At 42.6% G+C, this 19,856-nt stretch overlaps 1 protein-coding gene across 1 annotated transcript in view; it reads right to left on the bottom strand.

Annotated features, from left to right (window-relative positions):
* LOC108785035 (uncharacterized protein KIAA2012-like) overlaps positions 1-19,856 on the bottom strand; it is a 124,952-nt gene that overhangs the window by 5,387 nt on the left and 99,709 nt on the right. Inside the window, exons 15-19 of the mRNA XM_018554012.1 lie at positions 18,897-19,082; positions 15,893-16,003; positions 11,609-11,728; positions 11,115-11,286; positions 2,029-2,199 (exon numbers count right to left, since the gene is read on the bottom strand). Coding sequence (XP_018409514.1) covers positions 2,029-2,199; positions 11,115-11,286; positions 11,609-11,728; positions 15,893-16,003; positions 18,897-19,082 — 760 coding nt within the window. The remainder of the gene's footprint in view (positions 1-2,028; positions 2,200-11,114; positions 11,287-11,608; positions 11,729-15,892; positions 16,004-18,896; positions 19,083-19,856) is intronic.

The following is a 19,856-nucleotide window of genomic DNA, read 5'->3' as shown; positions in this document are numbered from 1 at the left end:
GGGGGGGGACGGACCTTTAATGGTTTCTTGCACCGGAGCCCTGAGGTTTCTAGTTACGCCTCTGCTCATGTACCTTTTCAGGCGTAGGCTGTTTTGTCGTGCGTTTCAGACGGGCTGAGGTGTGAACCATACCCATAGAAAACAATGGGATTTTCATGTTTGAGCGTTTTGTAGAGCATTCGTAGATTGTTGAACGCGCTACAAAACGTACAGGTGTGAACCAGGCCTTAGAGAGTCAGAGTGTCTCAGAAGTAAAGATGGGCAGAGGTTCACCAATTTGTGTCTAAATATTGTCAAACAATTTAAGAATAATGTTCCTCAATGTAAAATTGCAAAAAATATATATATATCACCATCTAGAGTACATAATATCATCAAAATACTCCAGAGAATCTGGAGAAATCTGTGCGCAAGGGATAAGGCCGAGCAAAACAAATGACAAACGCACTCAACAATTCGTCACCAGCTATACAGTAAGGTGCACACGAAATGGGCTTTGAACAGTAAAACAGTAGAAAGGTATCATGGCACACTCACAAGCCAGCATGTAAAAAAACTTGTCTCACCACTAAGGTTAATAACAGAGGTTTGGATACACCTCTTCTGCAGAAAATGTGAAAGCCGCACAGCCGTGCCAAGGCACCTCTTATAGTGCGGTCTTAACTCTAAACTATGAGAGTCTCCATCTTGGAGCACATGGGGGCAGAAGATTTCAAATTGGGTGCAGGTTTGTCAGGAGGAAGCCCATCCTCCTTAAAGGCACAGGGACACACAAGGGATCCCGCACATCCCAATGGCAGCTGAGAACCCCCATGCGTCACTGCACCAAATCGGTCAAGCAAAACAAATGACAAACGCACTCAACAATTCATCACCAGGGATAAGGCTGAAACGCAATATTGGATGCCTGTGATCTTTGGCCTGTGATCTTTGGGCCCTCAGATGGCAGTGTATTAAAAACAGGCATTATTCTGTGAAGGACATCACTAAATGGGCTCAGAAATATTTACAAAAATCATTGTCTGTAAACACAGTTTGTCATGCCATCCAAAAATGCAAGTTAAAGCTCTATCATGCAAAGAAGTCATATCTAAACATGATCCAGAAACGTTGCCATCTTCTCTGGGCCAAAGCTCATTTAAAATGGTCTACCACGGAGTGGAAAACTGTTCTGTGGTCAGACGAATCGAAATTTTACATTCATTTTGGCAACCTTGGATGCCACGTCCTCCAGATGAAGAGGAGAGGGACCTTCTGGCTTGTTTTCAGCGCTCAGTTCAAAAGCATGCATCTCTGATGATATGGGGGTGGATTAGTGTGTATGGAATGGGCAGGTTGCACATCTGAAACGGCGGCATCAATGCTGAAATATATATCTGGGTTTTAGAGCAGCATATGCTCCCATCCAGATGACGTCTTTTTTAGGGAAGGCCTTTTATTTTTCAGCAGGACAATGCTAAACCGCATTAGATGCATGGCTTCATAGTAAAAGAGTCCAGGTGCTTAACTGGCCTGCCTGCAGTCCCGACCTTTCACCAATTACAACATTTGGATGCATCCTGAAACCAAAAATATGACAAAGAAGACCCAGGACTGTTGAGCAGTTAATATCCTATATCAGGCAAGAATGAGACAACATTCCTCTCCCATATCTCCAGCAACTGGTCTCCTCAGTTCCCAGAAGTTTGCAGTGTTGTTAAAAGAAGAGGGGATGCTACACCGCAGTAAACATAGCCCTGTCCCAACTTTTTGAGACGTGTTGCTGCCATCAATTTCAAAATTACCTTTTTTTTTTTTCTTAAAATGGTACATTTTCTCAGTTTAAACATTCAATGTGTTTTTTTCTTTCTCTTGTGAATTAAATATGGGTTTATAAGATTTGCAAATCATAGTGTTCTGTTTTTATGTAGCTTTTACACAGCGTCTCAACTTTTTGGAAATTGGGATTGTATATATAAATACAATACATCAATGTGAATCTAGTTTATACAAATGATGTTGTATTAATATCAGAACAAGTCTTCAAACCTTTAATGTTTGGTTCTTGCTTCATGTTATACTCATCTGGAACAATAGGGGGAGCTTGAGCTTCAGCTTTGGGAATATTCTCTTCTTGTTTCTTCAATGTATCTTTTCCAGATGATGGTTTTCCATTGGTTAGTTTTTCTTGCTCCAGAGTGAGTCTGGCACTTGTTATATCTAAGTAAAGGCATATGATTTATCAACAGCTTTTGTGTATAAAGTACACGATCACACAAAAACAGGACATTTAGATGAGTCCATGCACAGTTCCAAATACTAATAGCCAAATAAAATCCAGACAACAATAAATGCACCCCACTGTGTCTGTCCTCTAAATGTAATGCTTTCTGTTTTTTGAGAAAGGATTTACACTCAGTTGAGTTGGAATTAGATATTCATAAGGCAGTGCAAACTTTGGATTTTCTGTATGCAATTTAAGTAAAATTCCAACCAAAACATTTTTCCTGTCAGCTCCATGGCAGCACACGAATGGGTTAATCCCTCCCTCCTCCCCCTAATCAGTATTGTAACTCATAAAAGCTGAAAGGGTCCCCTGGCTTGCCGTTCCTTTTTTTTCCTCCTACATGTCAGGATCAGAGCAGTGTGCCTACCTAGCAGGGATAAAGTTCTTGCTGTCTGCCTTCTTCTACCTCCTTGAGTTGGCGAAGTCCCTCTGAGCCCTTTCCTAAATGGTGCAGGTCCATGGGAGCCCCGCTGGCGATCCTCGGGGCCTGGCTAACAAGGTGTAAGTACACTGCTGTTGCTCATTATTGGTGGAGGAGATATTCCTACTTGGTCTGGGCGCCTAAAGGTGCCCATACACCTTACAGTTATCTGGAGAATTTTTGTCTTTCAGCAGAAAATGTTTGTCTATTTGGATGACAATTGACAGGTTAATGGCGTGGTTGTACAATACAAATCTCTAGATGCAAACTGCACATGCTCAAACTACATTGGTCTGTGCATGATGGATTAGTTGTAAGAAAATTGTATGAAGGTGAGATGTCTGCACAACAAACGTTGTACAATGGTTGTGGGTTGTATGGCCACCTTTAAATATGTGATTCTGTGGTGCTGCTAGTCCGGGCCCTTCTAGAGCTGGCACCCCCATCCGCAGTCGGGAGTCCTCCGGACCCCATTCTGATTCTCCCTCTTCAGATGAAGAATGTATCTAAGATGAATGGAGTCAGGTGAATGGGAAGTATTCCTTTAGAGATAGAGGGGGTGATTTACTAACCTAAACACACGCACGCACCAGGTGCGTGTGATTTTCACACAGCAAAACGTATTTATCAACCAAAAAGTCTCTAAAAGCATATTTCCACTAATGCCATATATGGAAAAATCATGCACATGATGCATATATAATGCTGCTTCACAGTTTAGACAAAAATGGTTAGCTCATGCATTTACATTCCTGCATTCATCAACGCAAGCAACACAACGTAGAGCTAATTTACACAACATCACCTTGCAATTCATGCAGGGCTTTGCACAACACACCTGCTGGGTGTGTACACACTACAAAGATGTTTAGATTCCACCCATAGATCATGCTGGGAGGGAACACACTACAGAGGTGTATACATGTTCGTGGTGTGTTTATAAGGTTAGTAAATCAACCCCAGATTCTCTAAGCTGTATCCTTTTAAGAAAGAGGATCTTAAACACTCAGATGAATCGCCTGTCGTTAATGTGGCCTTAATGAGGCTGGCAAGGCATGTCACGCTGCCCCTTGGTGACACTGTTACCCTTAAGGATGTCTTGGACAAATGGGAAGATTTGGATCTTAAAAAGATCTATCTTTTGGCCGGCGGGCCCTGCAAACCTGCAGTTGCTATGGCAGTACCTTCCAAGGCCGTGGAGGCTTGGGGGGGACAGCGCTGAAGCAGCAGTTTGAGGATCTTAGTAAATCTGAGATCTTAGACCGCTTAAAGAATATCTGATTGTCTTCTACATTCTTCACAGAGGTTCGGTCAATGTAAAATTTTAGCCAGAGTTCCGTGGGTGGCGGATCCCACATCCAAGCAGGGGTGATGTAATTCCATTTGAGGGTCAGTTGCTACTCTACAACAAACTAGACACCGCAACAGCAAAGGCCACTGGAGGTAAGTCATAGGGTGCATTGCATACGGTGCAGTGTCTCTTCCCCAGAAGAGGTTCCAGGCGCAAAGCAGTGCCTCTCGGTTGCCCTATCTCACGATCTACTGTTAGTACCTGATTGTCTTCAGATTGTCGGGTCCATGGTGTCAACGATTCCTGCGGTCCTGTGGGCCCAATGGCTTGTTTCTTTCAGACCGGATTCTTGCGGCCAGTAGAAGCCGGAAAGTCTCCACCAACTCATTCAGATGTCTCCCCAATGCGAAGCAGCCTGGGGTGGTGGTTCATGGACTGCAACCTACTAGGCTGTCAGTCACTCCTTACCACGTGGACGGTGAATTCCTCAGATGCCAGCGAATGAAGTTGGGGTGCCGTCTGTCTGAGCGAGGGTGCTCTGTGCCACTGGTCCTTTCCTGCAGTAGGGGTTGTCTCCAATGTCCTGGAGTTGAGGGCAGTGTTTCAGGCGCTATTGGCCTTCCAGCGATTTATCCTGGGGAAGTCAGTTCTGTTGAAAATCGACAATACCTCAGCGGTGGCTTGTATCAGGAGCCAAGGGCTGCACCCAGTTGTGCCCTGCTGGAAGACGTCTCTCCTATTATGACCCGGGCTCAGATCCATCTTCACTTATCGGCAGTGTACGTGTCCCCTCAATCACAAAGCACATTATCTATCCAGAGTTCCTCTGGACAACGACGAGTAGTGCCTCCTCAATCAAGTATTTCAGGACAAGGGGTCATGGGGCTTAACTCCGGAAGTAGACCTATTTTTGTCCCGAACCAACACTGAAGTCGTGAAGTTCTTCTCGAAGTTTCCATGTGCACAAGCGGTTGCGACGGACGCCCTGGCAACAGAATGGACATTCAGACGGCTTGCGCCTTCCCGCCAGTGCCTTTTCATACTAAAATTTCTGAGGAGACTCCGGAGAGAATAGGTGGCTGTCCTGGCAGTGATTCCGAACCGGCCCAAGGGGCCTTGATATCCTCTCCTCCGCCTGATGGGTATCCAGCCTCCACTATTCCTACCGACATTGCCCGACCTTCTTTCAAGGTCCGATCCTTCACCCAGCACCTGTGAAACTTTGCCTAGCAGCATGGATATTGAGAGGCGGAGATTTCTCACATTGGGTTGCTTAGATAGGGTAAGCCCAGTACTACTCGTCCTCACATTAAACGCTGCCTTTCTAGTTGCTATTGCCTCCACCAGATGGGTTTTGGAGTTGGCCGCTCTTGGGTTTAAAGAACACTTCCCCACTTTCCTGACAGATGGAGTGATACTAGTTCCCATGCTGAGGTTCATTCCCAAGGTTGTGACTGACTTTCACATAAACCCAGAAATTGTATTACCAACCTTCAAGTCAGATGATGGGAGCCAGATTAGCCGCTTGGACGTAGGTAATACGCTAAAAGCGTATATTTTGGCCACAGAAGGGCTCAGGTCTACGGGTCATCTCTATCGTTCCGGCAGGTGCCAGAAAGGATGCTACAGCATCCAGAAGGCTCATAGCATCCTGGATAGGGAAGGTGCTATTGTTAGCATATGAGGCCGAGCACATAACTGTCCCAAGTGGGGTGTCTGCTCATTCCACTAGGAGTCTGGCCACATCATGGGCTGCACCCAATCGTGTTTCCTTAGAGACTGTGTGTAAAGCGGCCACACGGTCTTCTCCGCACACGTTCATGACACACTACTGTGTAGATCCAGCTGCCTTAACTAAGGTTGAATTCGGCCGTAGGGTTATTTCTTCTACCATGCGTTGTGATTAAAAAAATTTCAAGCATACCCACCCCTGTTTTTGGCTAGTTAATTCCCATTTGTGTGCTTCCATGGAGCTGACGGGAAAACAGGAAAATTGTATTTCATATTTACCGTAATTTTCCTTTCCTGTCCAGCTCCATGGCAGCACAAGGCCCACCCGTATAGTAGTAGAGTTACAGAACGGCAAGCCAGGGGACTCTTTCAGCTTTTATGAGTTACAATCCTGATTAGGGGGATGAGGGAGAGATTAACCCATTCGTGTGCTGCCATGGAGCTGGACAGGAAAGGAAAATTAAGGTAAATATGAAATACTTGGGTCCTTGGTTTGGATTCCAACCAGGACACTACTTACATGGATTTTGCATGTTCTCCATGTGCATGTGTGGGTTTCCTGCAGGTACTCTGCTTTCCTCCAACGTTTAAAGACAAGCGTATAGGTAAATTGTCCCTACTATGTGTGATAGGGACCTCGGATTGTAAGCTCCTTAAAGGCAGGGACTGAGGTGAATGTACAAAAGGCGTTGTGTTAATTGTCGGTGCTAAATAAATACCTGTAATAAATAATGTGAGTATGCTTCAGGGCTGGGGAAAGCAGATTATAACCAAAACGTTTTAAATGTGAATTTGAGTATAGTGGGTAGGGATTAGAACTCTCTGCCTGGGTTCCCACTGGGAAGATTTCCACATACTTCCTATCTTGGTGATCACCAATACAGGAATAAAGACGAAACCCTTCCAAACCCTAACAGAGGTTTCATCTTTTCCCACTCTACCGAGTGATTTTAAATTCTAGTTTGTGTTCCACTCTAAACTCAGCTCATGACTAGGGAATGGTGCCTTGCAGATGCCCATATTATCAACATGCAGACCCATCGACGTCAACGGACTCCTCCCTCCTTCCCTTCGTTACCCATCACGGACAACTACATCACCCGACTCCTCCCCCCTTCCCTTCGTTAGCCGACAGAGCCACTCGGGGAGGGGGAGAGGAGTCTGGTGACGTCGATGTCCGTGACGTCACCGGATCTCCGACGGAAGACCCGGAAGCCGGCGGAGAGGTGAGTACTTTGATCGATCAAAATAATTTTGATCGATCAAAGAAATTAACGATTAATCGACGGATTAATCGTTAATTTCCGCACCCCTAATTAATAGGTTCCTCTCTGATATAAACACCTAGCCAGTGTGCAGTGTGGTTCACATGTAAATGGTGTCTGCTATTTAACTCCGCTCCCTTTACTGCAAAAAATGCAGAACAGAGAAAGGTGGGCAATGAATGACCAATCTACCTATACATGCCTGGGTAATTGTTTATTGCCCCAGGTGTCACTGCAACATTAACACAAATGAAAATAGAATGTTCCCCACCTGACTCGGACTGGGACATCTTGTTGATAGCTGTATCTGTGTTCTTGATTGGCTGTGGAACAAATGATAAATCACCAGGAATTAAAATTAGTTAGTCCTACAGACTTTTTTTAAGAAGCCAAAGAAAGTTGTGTAATTCCCAGTAACAAATTGGCATTCTTCCTCCACATCACTCTACCACTACTGATGTTCCAAAAAGAGGGGGTGTGTTTAAGGGAGAGCATTATATGCAACTTACCTTTCCTGTTTAAAGAGGAACTTTTCCCTTATCCCCTCTTACCTGTTATGCTGGGCACTCACCAGAAAATATACTCTCCTGCCCAGAAAATCCAGCATTGTCCTGCTGTGATACATCAATCTGCTGCCTCAGCCATGGCCCTGCATCGCCATCTTTTTCAGTGACATTATTAGGTGCCAGCTGCCTCCTCTGGGTTCTGATGATGTACGGTCAGCTCTGTCCCCTGGCCACTATGAGTCTTTGCTCTTGAGGCCTCCTGTGCTATGTGACAGGGATATCCCAGGAAGCCGCAGGAGCAAGACACATCATTCTCTACAAGGTTTCTGTTGGGTTGGCCAAAAAAAGTAAACAGGAAATCCCCCCACTGTTTTATATATGAGAGTGCATTGCAGAGAGCTAAACTGGACTTGGGCACTAAAGGTCTGCTTTATAGTAATATGTTGTTTTTAATCAAAGCTTCCCATGTCTTTACTGCAAGACGTCCCCAGGATAAGTGAACAAAAGATCTACAATGTTTCCATACAAAAGATTATAGCATGGGAACTGAAACATGAGAAACATCTCAGTACTGACTTTTTTTTTTTTACATCAGGATTTCTGTGTCTGAGAGGCAGCAACGAGAGTGTTTCATGATCACTAGCTTGTATACTGCAGGATCACTAGATTACAAACACAAAGGACTCGGGTAGATTGGTGTAGTACAACAATGTGTGGATGAAAACCTAAAGTCGGGTATACACAGTTATATTTTCTGCATTCGATCTGTGGGCTGAACAAAGAACAGATTCCTCCAACCATACGGAACAGCGTAGATGGATGAATCTTCCGCTGGCTGCTGTCAGAATACCCGAACGTTGCTTGCACAGCTGATTCGCTGCAAGCGCCGTTTAGCTGAAAATTATCCAACATGTTCCTTTGACAACAGATAATCTAACAATCAACTTCTGCTGATGGAACATGGTTACCACCGCAGCAAATTTCGCTCCATGTGTACCCTACTTAACAAGTAAGTAAGCAGGTTGTGTCAAAGTTTAATTTTTAATTTTGAATGGAGTATACATTTAACCGTAATAAGCAGAAGACCAATTGGCAGGACCCCTCTTTGGATTGTCTTTTAAGCCTTTTAGAAATCGTCTATTTTATTGGAAAAAAAAATATTTTAACCAGTTAGGAATGTAGGTAGTACCTCATACACCCTAGTGTTCTTCCCACTTGTTTGACATGCAAGTCTATAAGCAGCAAATCTAACACTGATTTTCAGAAATTAAGATTTCTGCTTAGTGCTTGTTAAAACGTAAGCAAAAAGTAAGATGCCTATTTTTTGAAGGGTCGGTAAGAGAAAGAACCTCTCAAGTTTTTATAGCTATCTCTGTCCTCACTAAGGCGATTCCCATTACTTCCAGTCCTTGTGACAGAAATTAAAAGCTTGACACTGTTCATTACTTTGTTAGTTTTGGGTGAACAGTTCACACTGGGGACAGGTAAGTTGTACATAATGCTCACACAATAATGATGCAAACAGTAATGAGTCCAATGCAAAATCTGTACATCTACAATTTAAATATGGGGGAAATCTTTGGCAGAGCAGATTTTTAGATTTTTGTTCATCTGCATTCTCTAATAGCAACAATAGAATGATGCAGAATTAGTAAGGGATATATAAATGAATAAAAAAAAATAAATGTCATGTTAAAATACATTCTGTTACGGTATTTATGAAAATGCACATGAGTGTAACAAAAAAGTTAATTTAGGAAAAAAGTTAATTCAATATATCAGGTTGCATACCTGGGTGGAGACTTCTGACACTTTTTTGACTGTTGTATTTCTCCCAGGAGCGTCTGTGGATATCTGCTGAAATATTAGTTTGTTAGTACAATATAGTTTATTAAATTAAACTGGACAATGTTTTCAAAAGTTTTGCTTCCTGAAAAACGTTTGGTGATTATGATAGATCCCTTCAAGCTGAACCCAAACATAATTTCAGAATGACTGTATCATGTAGGAATCAAGAAATATGACATTAACTATTAATTAATTTAACATGTTGAATGGCATAATGTTAATTTATATATAATGCATAATTTCAGAGAAGTAGCACAATTTTAGGACTAAAAGTGTTTTGCTGCTGATTTAGGTTTGCAATGTCCAGTGTATCTTGTTGCAGTGTCCAACAATAGTCAGCTAGCATTGATGGATTCCAGTTGCCCTGATATTATTTTTCCATTGTGGCAGGGGCGTAACTAGAAATCACAGGGCCCCATAGCAAAGTTTTGCATGGGCCCCCCCCCCAACTACAAACCCCCTGATCAAAAAAAAAGAGTAATGCCAATGACTGAAGGGATTGCATACACAAAGTCTCCTTGCGTTCTGGGGTGGGAGGGGACCTGGCAGTGCCATTCATGTCAATGGAACTGCAGACAAACCCGGCCTGCAAAAAATTGTGCATGCACAATATTTGTGATTGCACCACACTTGAACGCAGGGCAATGTATCACCATGCGTTCTGGTGCAGCTGATGACCTGAATGGCACTGCCAGGCCCCCTCCTACCCCAGAACGCAAGGAGACTTTGTGTATACGATCCCTTGCATTATGGACAAGGGTGTAAACAAGCCTTTAAAATTACAGGAGTCAGAAGAGCCACAGTGTAAATAAAAAACAATTACAGCAATGTATGTCAAGGTATAAAAGGGTTTTAGTGCTTATTCACACCAATTACATTGCGTTACGGAGAGGTAGCTGCTGAAACACACACTAAACTTCCCCCTGCATTCGGGGTCAGGAGGGGGGTGGCGGTGCATTGAAGACAATGGCACCACAGCCAGTGCGATTGCAAAAAATGCTGCATGCACTATTTTTTGGTGATCGCACTGGACCGGAACACAGGCATTGTTTTGCCATGCATTCCAGTGCAGGCGATCACACTGCGGGCAGGGGACTTCAATGCACCGCTACACCCCCTCCCACCTCAGAACACAGGGAGGCGTTTAGTGTGCGATACAGTGCGTTCCTGCAACAACCGCTCTGGAATGCACTGTAATTGGTGTGAGCAAGCCCTTAGGGGACAGAGAGCAGGGACAGTACTGCTGGACAATTGACAGGCACAGCACAGCAATGAATTACCCAGGCAGCATGTAGCATACAAGAAAGCCCAGGTGTCTACTGGCTAAGAAAGCCAGCAGACACCTGAGAAGTCTTATTAGAGCACCATACAGCAAAAGGGCCAGCACAATGCTTGAACTTCAAGCCCCATGACCTGACCAGCTGACTGCAGATGTCTCCCTACCTCTGTCCCCTCCTCAATCTCCTCTGTGTCCCCGATTTCCGTCCGCCACGATCTCCCCTCCAAACCACGCCCACTCCTCTTTTTAACCAATCCAGAGAAGGCAGCAGGAGTGGAACCCCACCCATTCGGCTGGACCCGGGAGGATTGTAAGCCATGCTCCTCACCGGGCCCCCTCTGTCGCGGGCCCCATAGCGCCCGCATGGGTCGCTATGGCGGTAGTTCCGCCATTGCATTGTGGCAAAGTCCTGGTGAGACTGTTCTCCATGCTCGTCACTCACAGCACCTAGTTTTTAAGGAAAAAAGTCCAAGTGTGAATGCAGAAAGTGAATCTTTAGTGACATACTGCACTTCATGGTCTTGTATGCTGTATTAGGTTTGTCAACCAGCTGAATGTATTTTGGTGCTTTGTAGTTGCCAAGACCATTCTCAACAACATCCTTGAATACTTTCCAGGCCATTTCCTCTGGTCCCACTAACAAATCTTCGAACCGATTGTCATTGATGACATATCTGATCTGTGGACAACCAAAAATACCTTCCTTAATCTTGGCATCCGTTACCCTTGGAAACATTTGTCTAAAATAATAAAAAACCTTCCCCTTCTTTGTTCATTACTTGCACAAAATGTTTCATCTGTCTGAGAAGCGGAGGCACAAATATCTTTGTTGGGTCCACAAGTGGATTTCATGCCACATATTTCTGCCCTAGAACCAAATTCTTTTGGAGTGGCCATTCCTTTTCAATGTAATGCAACTTTTGTGCACGGCTGCCCCATTTGCAGATGAAACAGCAGGAATTGGTATATCCAAGCTGCATTGCAAGCAGCGGAGCCACTACTTTTAGATCTCCACAGATATTCCAGTTAAACTTGGTGTACTGGATGTGCTTCATCAGCAGTTCTATATTTTCATATGTTTCCTTCATGTGTGCAGCATACCTAACAGGTATTGAAGGGTGCTGTTGTTAAGAAGACAACCTTGAGGCTTAATAGTGATGAATCAATAAAGAGAAGGCATTTTAGTTTGTCATGCTCACAGCCAAAAACCCCCAATGTTGTCTACCTGTCAAAGAAATGTTTAAAATCATCTTGGCAGCTTCGAAAGACAGACATTTTCATACCTGGTGATAGCAAACACAATCCTTGCAGTCTTGAACCCAGTAGTTCTGCTTTTGATTTTGACAAACCCAAGTCTCTGACCGCATCATGTCCCTTTCCATGTTCCAAATTCCATATTCTAAATTCCATGTTGCATTTTTCCAATTTCAAATTCTGAATTCCAAATTACATATTTACGAACTCCATATTGCAAATTCTATAATCCAAAGTCCGAAATTCAAATTCCGAATTGCATATTCCCAATTCCGCATTCCAAATTCTGTATTTGAAATTCCATATTATAAATTCCATATTCCAATTCTAAATTCTGAAATTCATATTCTGTATTCTAAACTCCGTATTCCATATTTCGAAATCCATATTCCGAATTCCGTATTACGAATTCCATATTCCAGAATTCCAAATTCTGTTTTCCGTATTCCAAATGACGAATTCCATGTTCCGTATTCCAAAATTCCATATTAGAAATTCTGAAATCCATATTCCGAGTTCCAAATTCCGTATTCCATATTCCAGAATTCCAAATTCCGTATTCCGAATTCTGTATTCCGTATTCCAAATTCCACATTCCTAATTCTGTATTCCAAATGTCGAATTCCAAATTCCATATTCTGAATTCCATATTCCATTTACCAAACTACAAATTCTGTATTCTGCATTCCATTTCCGTAATCCAAATTCCATATTCTGTATTCCGAATTGCAAAATTTTGTATTCTGAATTCCAAATTCCGTATTCCGAATTCAATATTCTGTATTCTGAATTCCGTATTCCGAATGCCATATTCACTATTCCGAATTCTGTATTCAAATTTCGAATTCCAAATTCCGTATTTCAACTTCTGCATTCCATATTCCAAAGTCCATATTCCGTATTCAAAATTCCATTCCATGTTCCGAATTCCGTATTCCATATTCTGAATTCCAAATTCCATTTTCCGAATTCCATATTACAAATTCCATATTCTGTATTCCAAATTGCACATTCCAAATACCATGTTCCGAATCCTGTATTCCAAATTCTTAGTTAGCATTTCTTCCAGCTATTTATACTGACCGCAGAAAGGGGGAGGTGTTTTGTAGTCCTTGTCTAGGGTGACAAGACTTCATGTAGTATTAAACTCTCAATCTTTTTTTCAATAATCAATCCAGATCAAACAAATATACATTGCCCAGCATAGTGTTTCTTTACATTCTAGCCCAAGCACTTACAGTCATCAGGTTCTGAACAACTGTGTCAAAGCTCTCACAGCTCAGCTTCCCTGAACCTCCTGTCCAGTACAAAATCACAAGCGACAGCAGTTTCCATCAGTTCTCCGTGCAGCTTGAAAAAGGGAGGAAGGAGGAGTGGGGAGCAGGGAGAAGGTGAATGGCTTGCTGTGCTGTGCCTGTGTGTTTGTTCAGACACACACAGCTTACTAGCACACAGGGTGGCTCCTTAGGACTCTGCAAATGAAAGGAGTCACCCTAAATCAGGATATCAGGGCCAGTGCTCAGGGAACCAGCTTATTCTGCAGGAAACAAAACCTTTTAAACATCAAGAAGCAGCATCCATTGTAGGTGATTTAATTGGGATTTGAAATAGCTTACAAACCTTCTTCCTCTAATATCACTTTCAATACAGTGAGTGAAAGTTGTCACCCTAGGACAGAAGTGTGTTACTGGTGGGATCACCAGGTGAAAATAATAGAAAAAAAGCCTGATAAAAGAAAACAAATCCAACTACCAGATCTAATGACGTGTGAGCTACAATATAAAGCATTTGTTTGTTTTTGGTTTAGATACACTTTAAGCAGGCGACTTTTCCTTTTTGGATATTTGTACTAGTTTGATAAGTTTAACTACTTTATTGTCCCACTTGGACGCAAACGTTGTGGTAATCGCGAACTTCCTGGATTGGCTGACGGGCACCTTCAGACCAGCCGCAAGCTAAAACACTCCACAAACACTGTTTATATAGTGCAGCTGGCATCCACTGGGTGTCAGGGATGCCTTGTGTTATTATTCAAGGCACTGCTACACAAGGTAGTGTTTGCTTTTCTTTTTAGCTTTATTCGCAGTGTACAAACTGTACACTCCATTCAAAACTTCCACACAGCAGCATAGTGTGCTATGCCATGGTGCGGTGACCTCCAGTGCCATGTAGTGTGTTGCAGAAATATACAGTCTGTCTACATTTTTCTGCACAGCAATGTGGTGTGAACAGGGAACATAGAAAACAATACTTTTTATGTGTCCTAGCTGTGACCTGCATGCAGAAAAACGCAGATAACTGCTTTATGAATGAACGGGCCCTTACTCCTCTACCCCCCAAAAAACAATGTTACAATTTAATTAGGTATTTCATGTCTCTCAAAACTTCTGCAGTCAGCTGAAGCACCAAATGTGTGTCCAAAGAACCAGATGAAACTGTAAAAAAATATCTTGTAAGCATGTTTAGTTGTAATTCACTTTTTTCTTTACATGGAAACAATGTTCTTTTCATATAATCATATAAAATAAACAATGGCCAGTTGTAAACATAAGCTTGGTACATACCAGACTTTTCTCTAGTGAAGCTGCATCCTGTTGTAAACTCAGAGAACTGTTGTGTGATGACTGAGGAGAGGTCTGTGAATATTGTTGAAATGGTTGAAATGCAGCATGTGAGATTTTGTTTAAAATGTCATAATGAGGTAGAAGCAAGTAATAGAAAGGAGATAAGAACAGGGAGGGATAAAGGGAACTAGAGAAGCACAGGACGAAAATAAGACATCATGAACACTGTATGTACTCATGGTTATAATACCGTGTTTCCCCGAAAATAAGACAGTGTCTTATTTTTTTTCTTGCACTAAATAAGACACTATGTAAAGCACAAAAGCTGTTGCAGGATTTAGAAACTGCCCAGCAGAAATGCCCCTCCCCGGATATCTTCTACAAATGATGACAATGTCACAGCATTAGCAACCCTTTCAACCCCATAGTGACACAGCTTCAGAAAATGTTTTCGTTACTGGGGACCGGAGCAATTTTGCCATTTTTGCTATGTGTTTGTTTAACCATAATTCTCATCCTCCTCATTCATTGCACCTACACATAATATATACATTTTGTAAAGGACAAAATGGGCTTTGATGTGATGTGACATATGCATATATAAGTTCCTATTTTTTTGTTTATAAAAAACGTTCAAGAAAATGAAAAAAAACAAAACACATTCTTCACAGTTTTGGCAATAATAATGTGTACATAATTAGTGCAGCTAACAGAAAGTAATTCATAATAAATTATTTTATTTGTCCTGATTTATAGGGTGTATCATATGTCTGGGATTTCAGTTTACTTTGGGAGTTATAGGTCACAAAATACAAGGAGTGAAATATAATTTTAGAATGCGACATGTTTGTCTCCTATCTTTAACAGCCTCCACAGCACTATATTTACCTATAATTTTTTCATTTAAATTTACTTTTTTTAAACATTTTTGCAATTTTAAAACTTTTTTGCATTTTTTAAAATTTTTGTTTATCCTGGGGGTTCAGATTTAAGGACTTGTTTACACCATCAGCCGCGCTCAACCGCATGCTTCTGTGCGTGTGCCCATACAGTGCTGATGCGCTCGATCATGTCTCATCGCACCATTTCTTTTTTTTTTGTTAGAACTTTATTGAAATGTCATAAGTGACATTTCATTAAGTCCTATGGGCTCACCGCAGTGTGATGTGGTTGCACAGTGTCTCACTGTGGTGTGCTTAAAAAAACACATAGCACATATAACAAGGCATATTGCCTTGTCTTGCATTCAGGCTGCACTGGAAAGAACGGCCAGCACAGCCAGAACGCAGATGGTGTGAATGAACCCTCAGGCATGGAACTTGCTGCCCTCCTTCCTGTCTATAAATTTGCCATTCCATGAAATGAAACCACCTTTACATAAAAATAATAGACTGCAGCTAAATATGTCTACTTTAATGAAAAGCTTGGAAATGGCATGAACACATGTAAAATCAGTTTATAACTTACCTGCTCCAACCGCGGAGACTGCATTATCTCTCCATCATTTTGTAAATCACTTTCTCCTGTGACTGCATCAATATCTTGAAGAGAATATGCATCACTGATGTTCAAGCTTTCCTGTAATAATATAGAAACCAGTATGGTAAACCTTAAAAGAAAATGTTCGTCTAGATCAGGGCTCAAAATTTCAAGTCCTGAGCTACTAGCCAGGCCGAAAGAGTTACTAGCCACCCAGCGACGTATTTAACTTTGCTGCTGGCATGGCTGTGCAAACGCCTTGTTTGCCTCGCGGCAGATACGCCCCTGTAGCCACCCGTTGCCCCACCTAACCCCTACCCTGCCCCTGCCTTAACTCCGCCACTAAACACACCCTCTTAAATAATCTTATGATAATTCTTATTTTATGATAGTTGCCGCTTGTAAACGGCAGATTAGGGATCCCTGCTGCAGGAAAACGCAAGTTCCTGAAACAGGAATCTCTAATCACACCTGAAATATACTGTAGGTGTGAATGGGGCCTAATATACACATACACTAAAGGTGCCCATACACCTGCTGGTGATCCCGCGATCGTACGATAATCGGCAGGTGTATGGTCAGCGTGCTTCTACTGTGAGGTCCTACGACTTTCGTCTTCCAAGCACGCTGAAAAACTTGCCGAAAATCCTATGATTTTTGGCGGGTTAGTGGCGTGCTCGGAAGACGAATACCGCACGGGCTGATGTGCGCAAGCGCACACTGCCCGCTCAGCACTGCAATCACCGGAAGCCCGGATTGCAAGTACTATCTGCCTGTCCAAGATGGACAGGCAGATCACCCCCTGGTTATCTGGGGGTGATTAGTGAGTTCTGCAGCAGACCTCACTAATCACCCCCAGATAACCAGGGATCGATCCTCCTCACATACATCCTTTCTTTCGGCCGGAGCTCAGAACTGTCAGAGCTCCGGCCGAAGGAAGCCGGAGCTGACAGGAGCTGCTCTGCGGTCTGCATCCGACACAGATGCAGACCGTGGAGCTGCTCCCGCAAGTCAGGTACGCAGTTTGTGACCGTGTGCCTGACATGTCAGCTGGCTGCAGGCCACATAGTACCGGCTCGCCCTCACTTTATTTTTACTCGCCTTATGCGAGCAGGCGAGTGGAAATTTTGAGCCCTGGTCTAGATAATAATAGGAAGTGATGATGCAGGCTAAGTCATTTAAAAATATGTCAAAGGAGCACAAACTAATAATTCCACCTATTTATACTTCATCATTGTCACACGAGACACAAATTCCCTTTTCTCAGGGAATTAGGCAATAACAAACTTATTTATTGATAATATACACAAAGAAAAATAAGCAAATGAGAATTCATGTACTGTGCCTGACAACAGTAAACATAAATCGTATTGTTGTTATGGGTAATTACACTTTCAGCACAGTCATAAACTACATCATGCACAAATGTAGTAAAGCTGAGCTCCTGGCAGTATAGATTAATTACCCTTTTATTTAGTTATGTATTCTTTAAAATCCTAAATATTATTTATTACTACTAATGCTTTTATATTCCCATACAGTTTGGCGAACGCAAGAACTTTGTGGGATGTTCGTGGTCTGTTCAACTGCGCAACATCCCACAAGGCAATGCGCCTTCTGAAGCTCTAATTGGGTAAAGGCTTGCACCTGACTACAGGTCAGGTGCAAGACTTTACCCAATCAGGGCTCAGCACTCTGTTTGAGCCATGATTGGGCAAAGTCGTGATGACTTTGCCCAATCATGGCTCACCTGTCATATGACGTCAAACTACACAATTAGGCGGAGCTAGATGTCACCCCTAGCTCTACCCAATTGTTTATGTTTTGCCGCCATCTATCAAAATGCCATTATGTGGCGGGAGTCCGCGGGGAGAGGACGGGACGGCAATCGTAGGTTTTAAAAAAAATTATTATTTCTATTTATTTTTTATTGTTTTATTTTTATTCTGTCTCGTCGTCCTTGTCGTCATAGTCGGTGGATCAATTTTTGGGGTTTAAAAACAAAACAAAACATCTTTTTGGTTTCTTTCCAAATAAAGGATTTTATCAAAAGTCTGGACTTTTTAATAACTATTTTATTTAACTCTTTAGTAATTGGGTAGAGGTACAAGTACCCCTTACTCATTCACAAGGGGGGCAGCATCTGGGTGCCCCCTTAATTAACTGGGTACCCTGATGCAAATAAGCCCCTCTCCCCGCAGACCCCCACAACCACCGTGTCAGGGTTGTGGGGAAGAGGCCCTTGTCCCCATCGGCACGGAGACACCCTCCCAATGCCGAGGGAGTGTGGCCTGGTGTGGCGGAGGGAGGGGGGGGGTCGCTCGCTCGTCCCCCCTCTTTCCGGCCCTGCCAGGCCTATGCCCCCCCATTTTTGGGCGTGTGGTTCCTCCTTAAAATTCCTACCAGACCTTAAGGGCCTGGTATGACTTTAAGGGGGAACCCCCACACACTTTTTTTTTTCTTCTTTTTTTTTACATGGGGACCCTCCTCAATATTCCTACCAGACCTGGTATTGTTTGGGAGGTGGAATTGCATACTTTAAGAGTAAACAAAAAAACAGGCACGATATTTGAAGGAATTTTTCTTTTTTTATTGTTACCCTTTAAGTGATGTTAAAATCACTGCTCCTTTAAAAACGGGTTTTGTTTTTTCACCCCTATTGATTCCTGTCCCCTAGTGCAGTGCCCAGACCCCCATACACCTTTTATGGCCAATAACTTGCATATAAGACCTCTTAAAGGGGACAATCGTTTTTGAAAGTTCTACCCCCATTGACTTGCATTGAGTTCGAGTTCAAACTTTTCGGCCGTTCGAATGTTTGAATACGAACCGAACTTGGGCCTGTTCGGCACATCACTAATTACCAACAAAAGATCTTGTACAACAGCAATGCCAGGGTGAAAAAGTACTTATCGGGAAGCCTTTGCTCCCTGTATGCATCTAAAGGTTTAATTTTCAATCCTGACTGGAGTATAGCGCTACGATTGCTCACCTGGCTGTTCATTGTAGCAGAAGTGTCTGTAGACCTGGCCTCCAACTTGCGGAATTCTTTACTGGTCCCAGTATTTGTTTCCCTCTCCACATCACTCTCCACCTCCTTCTTGTTCACTTTTCTTGCTTCTCTTTCCTCACTGGGATTCTCATGAATCTCTTCGGCAACAGACTGCTGATCAAATACCTAGCAAAAAAAGTTGTTGTTTTTTTAGTGTGTTTAAGCATTGTAGATATTGCAAGTACACAACTACTGTATAGTAGCATACAAAAGAAAAATAAAGGTTAAAATACCTAATGTACATTTTCACACATATAGGCATGGTTCACAAAATTGAAGTAATCACCAGAGGTACAAATGGACAACCTTATTGATTTGCTGGCCTACTCAAACATTCACCTCTTTGGATTAGTACTGTTGGAGGGAAAGTAAATATATATTAGGGATGCACCGATACTGGTTTTTCGAGATCGAGTAAGAGTACTGGGGTGCGTACAGTCGGTCAGCTGTATGAGGATAATACCCTCATAGACTTACCCAACTATTTATTTTGCACAGGACCTACCATACCCCTGAGTTTCTGTTCAAAATAGGTGCCAAGATTGACCCTTCTTGTCCAAAATGTGGTTTTCACCAAGGATCCTTGATACACTTATTTTGGAGATGTCCCAAATTGGTCTGATATTGGGGTGCAGTGCTTAAGGTTATTAATTCTGTCTTCGGTATATTGTTAGATAACACACCCAGAGTCTGCATACTTGCAATTTTTGATATCCCTTGGAGGGATTTCATACCTCAAATTGGCTATACAAAGAGCCTTATTTACCGCTAGGAGACAAGGAAATGGTGGTAAGGAAATGGATATCCACCATCCCTCCCTCATTATCTGAATGGATCTCTCAGTTAGATAAAACTGTAATGTTTGAACACATTACCTATCAATATATATATATATATATA

Source organism: Nanorana parkeri, unplaced genomic scaffold, assembly GCF_000935625.1.
Source record: "Nanorana parkeri isolate BGI_ZX_2015 unplaced genomic scaffold, ASM93562v1 scaffold139, whole genome shotgun sequence".
NCBI classification, from domain to species: Eukaryota; Metazoa; Chordata; class Amphibia; order Anura; family Dicroglossidae; genus Nanorana; species Nanorana parkeri.
This window is presented reverse-complemented; position numbering and strand designations above follow the sequence as displayed.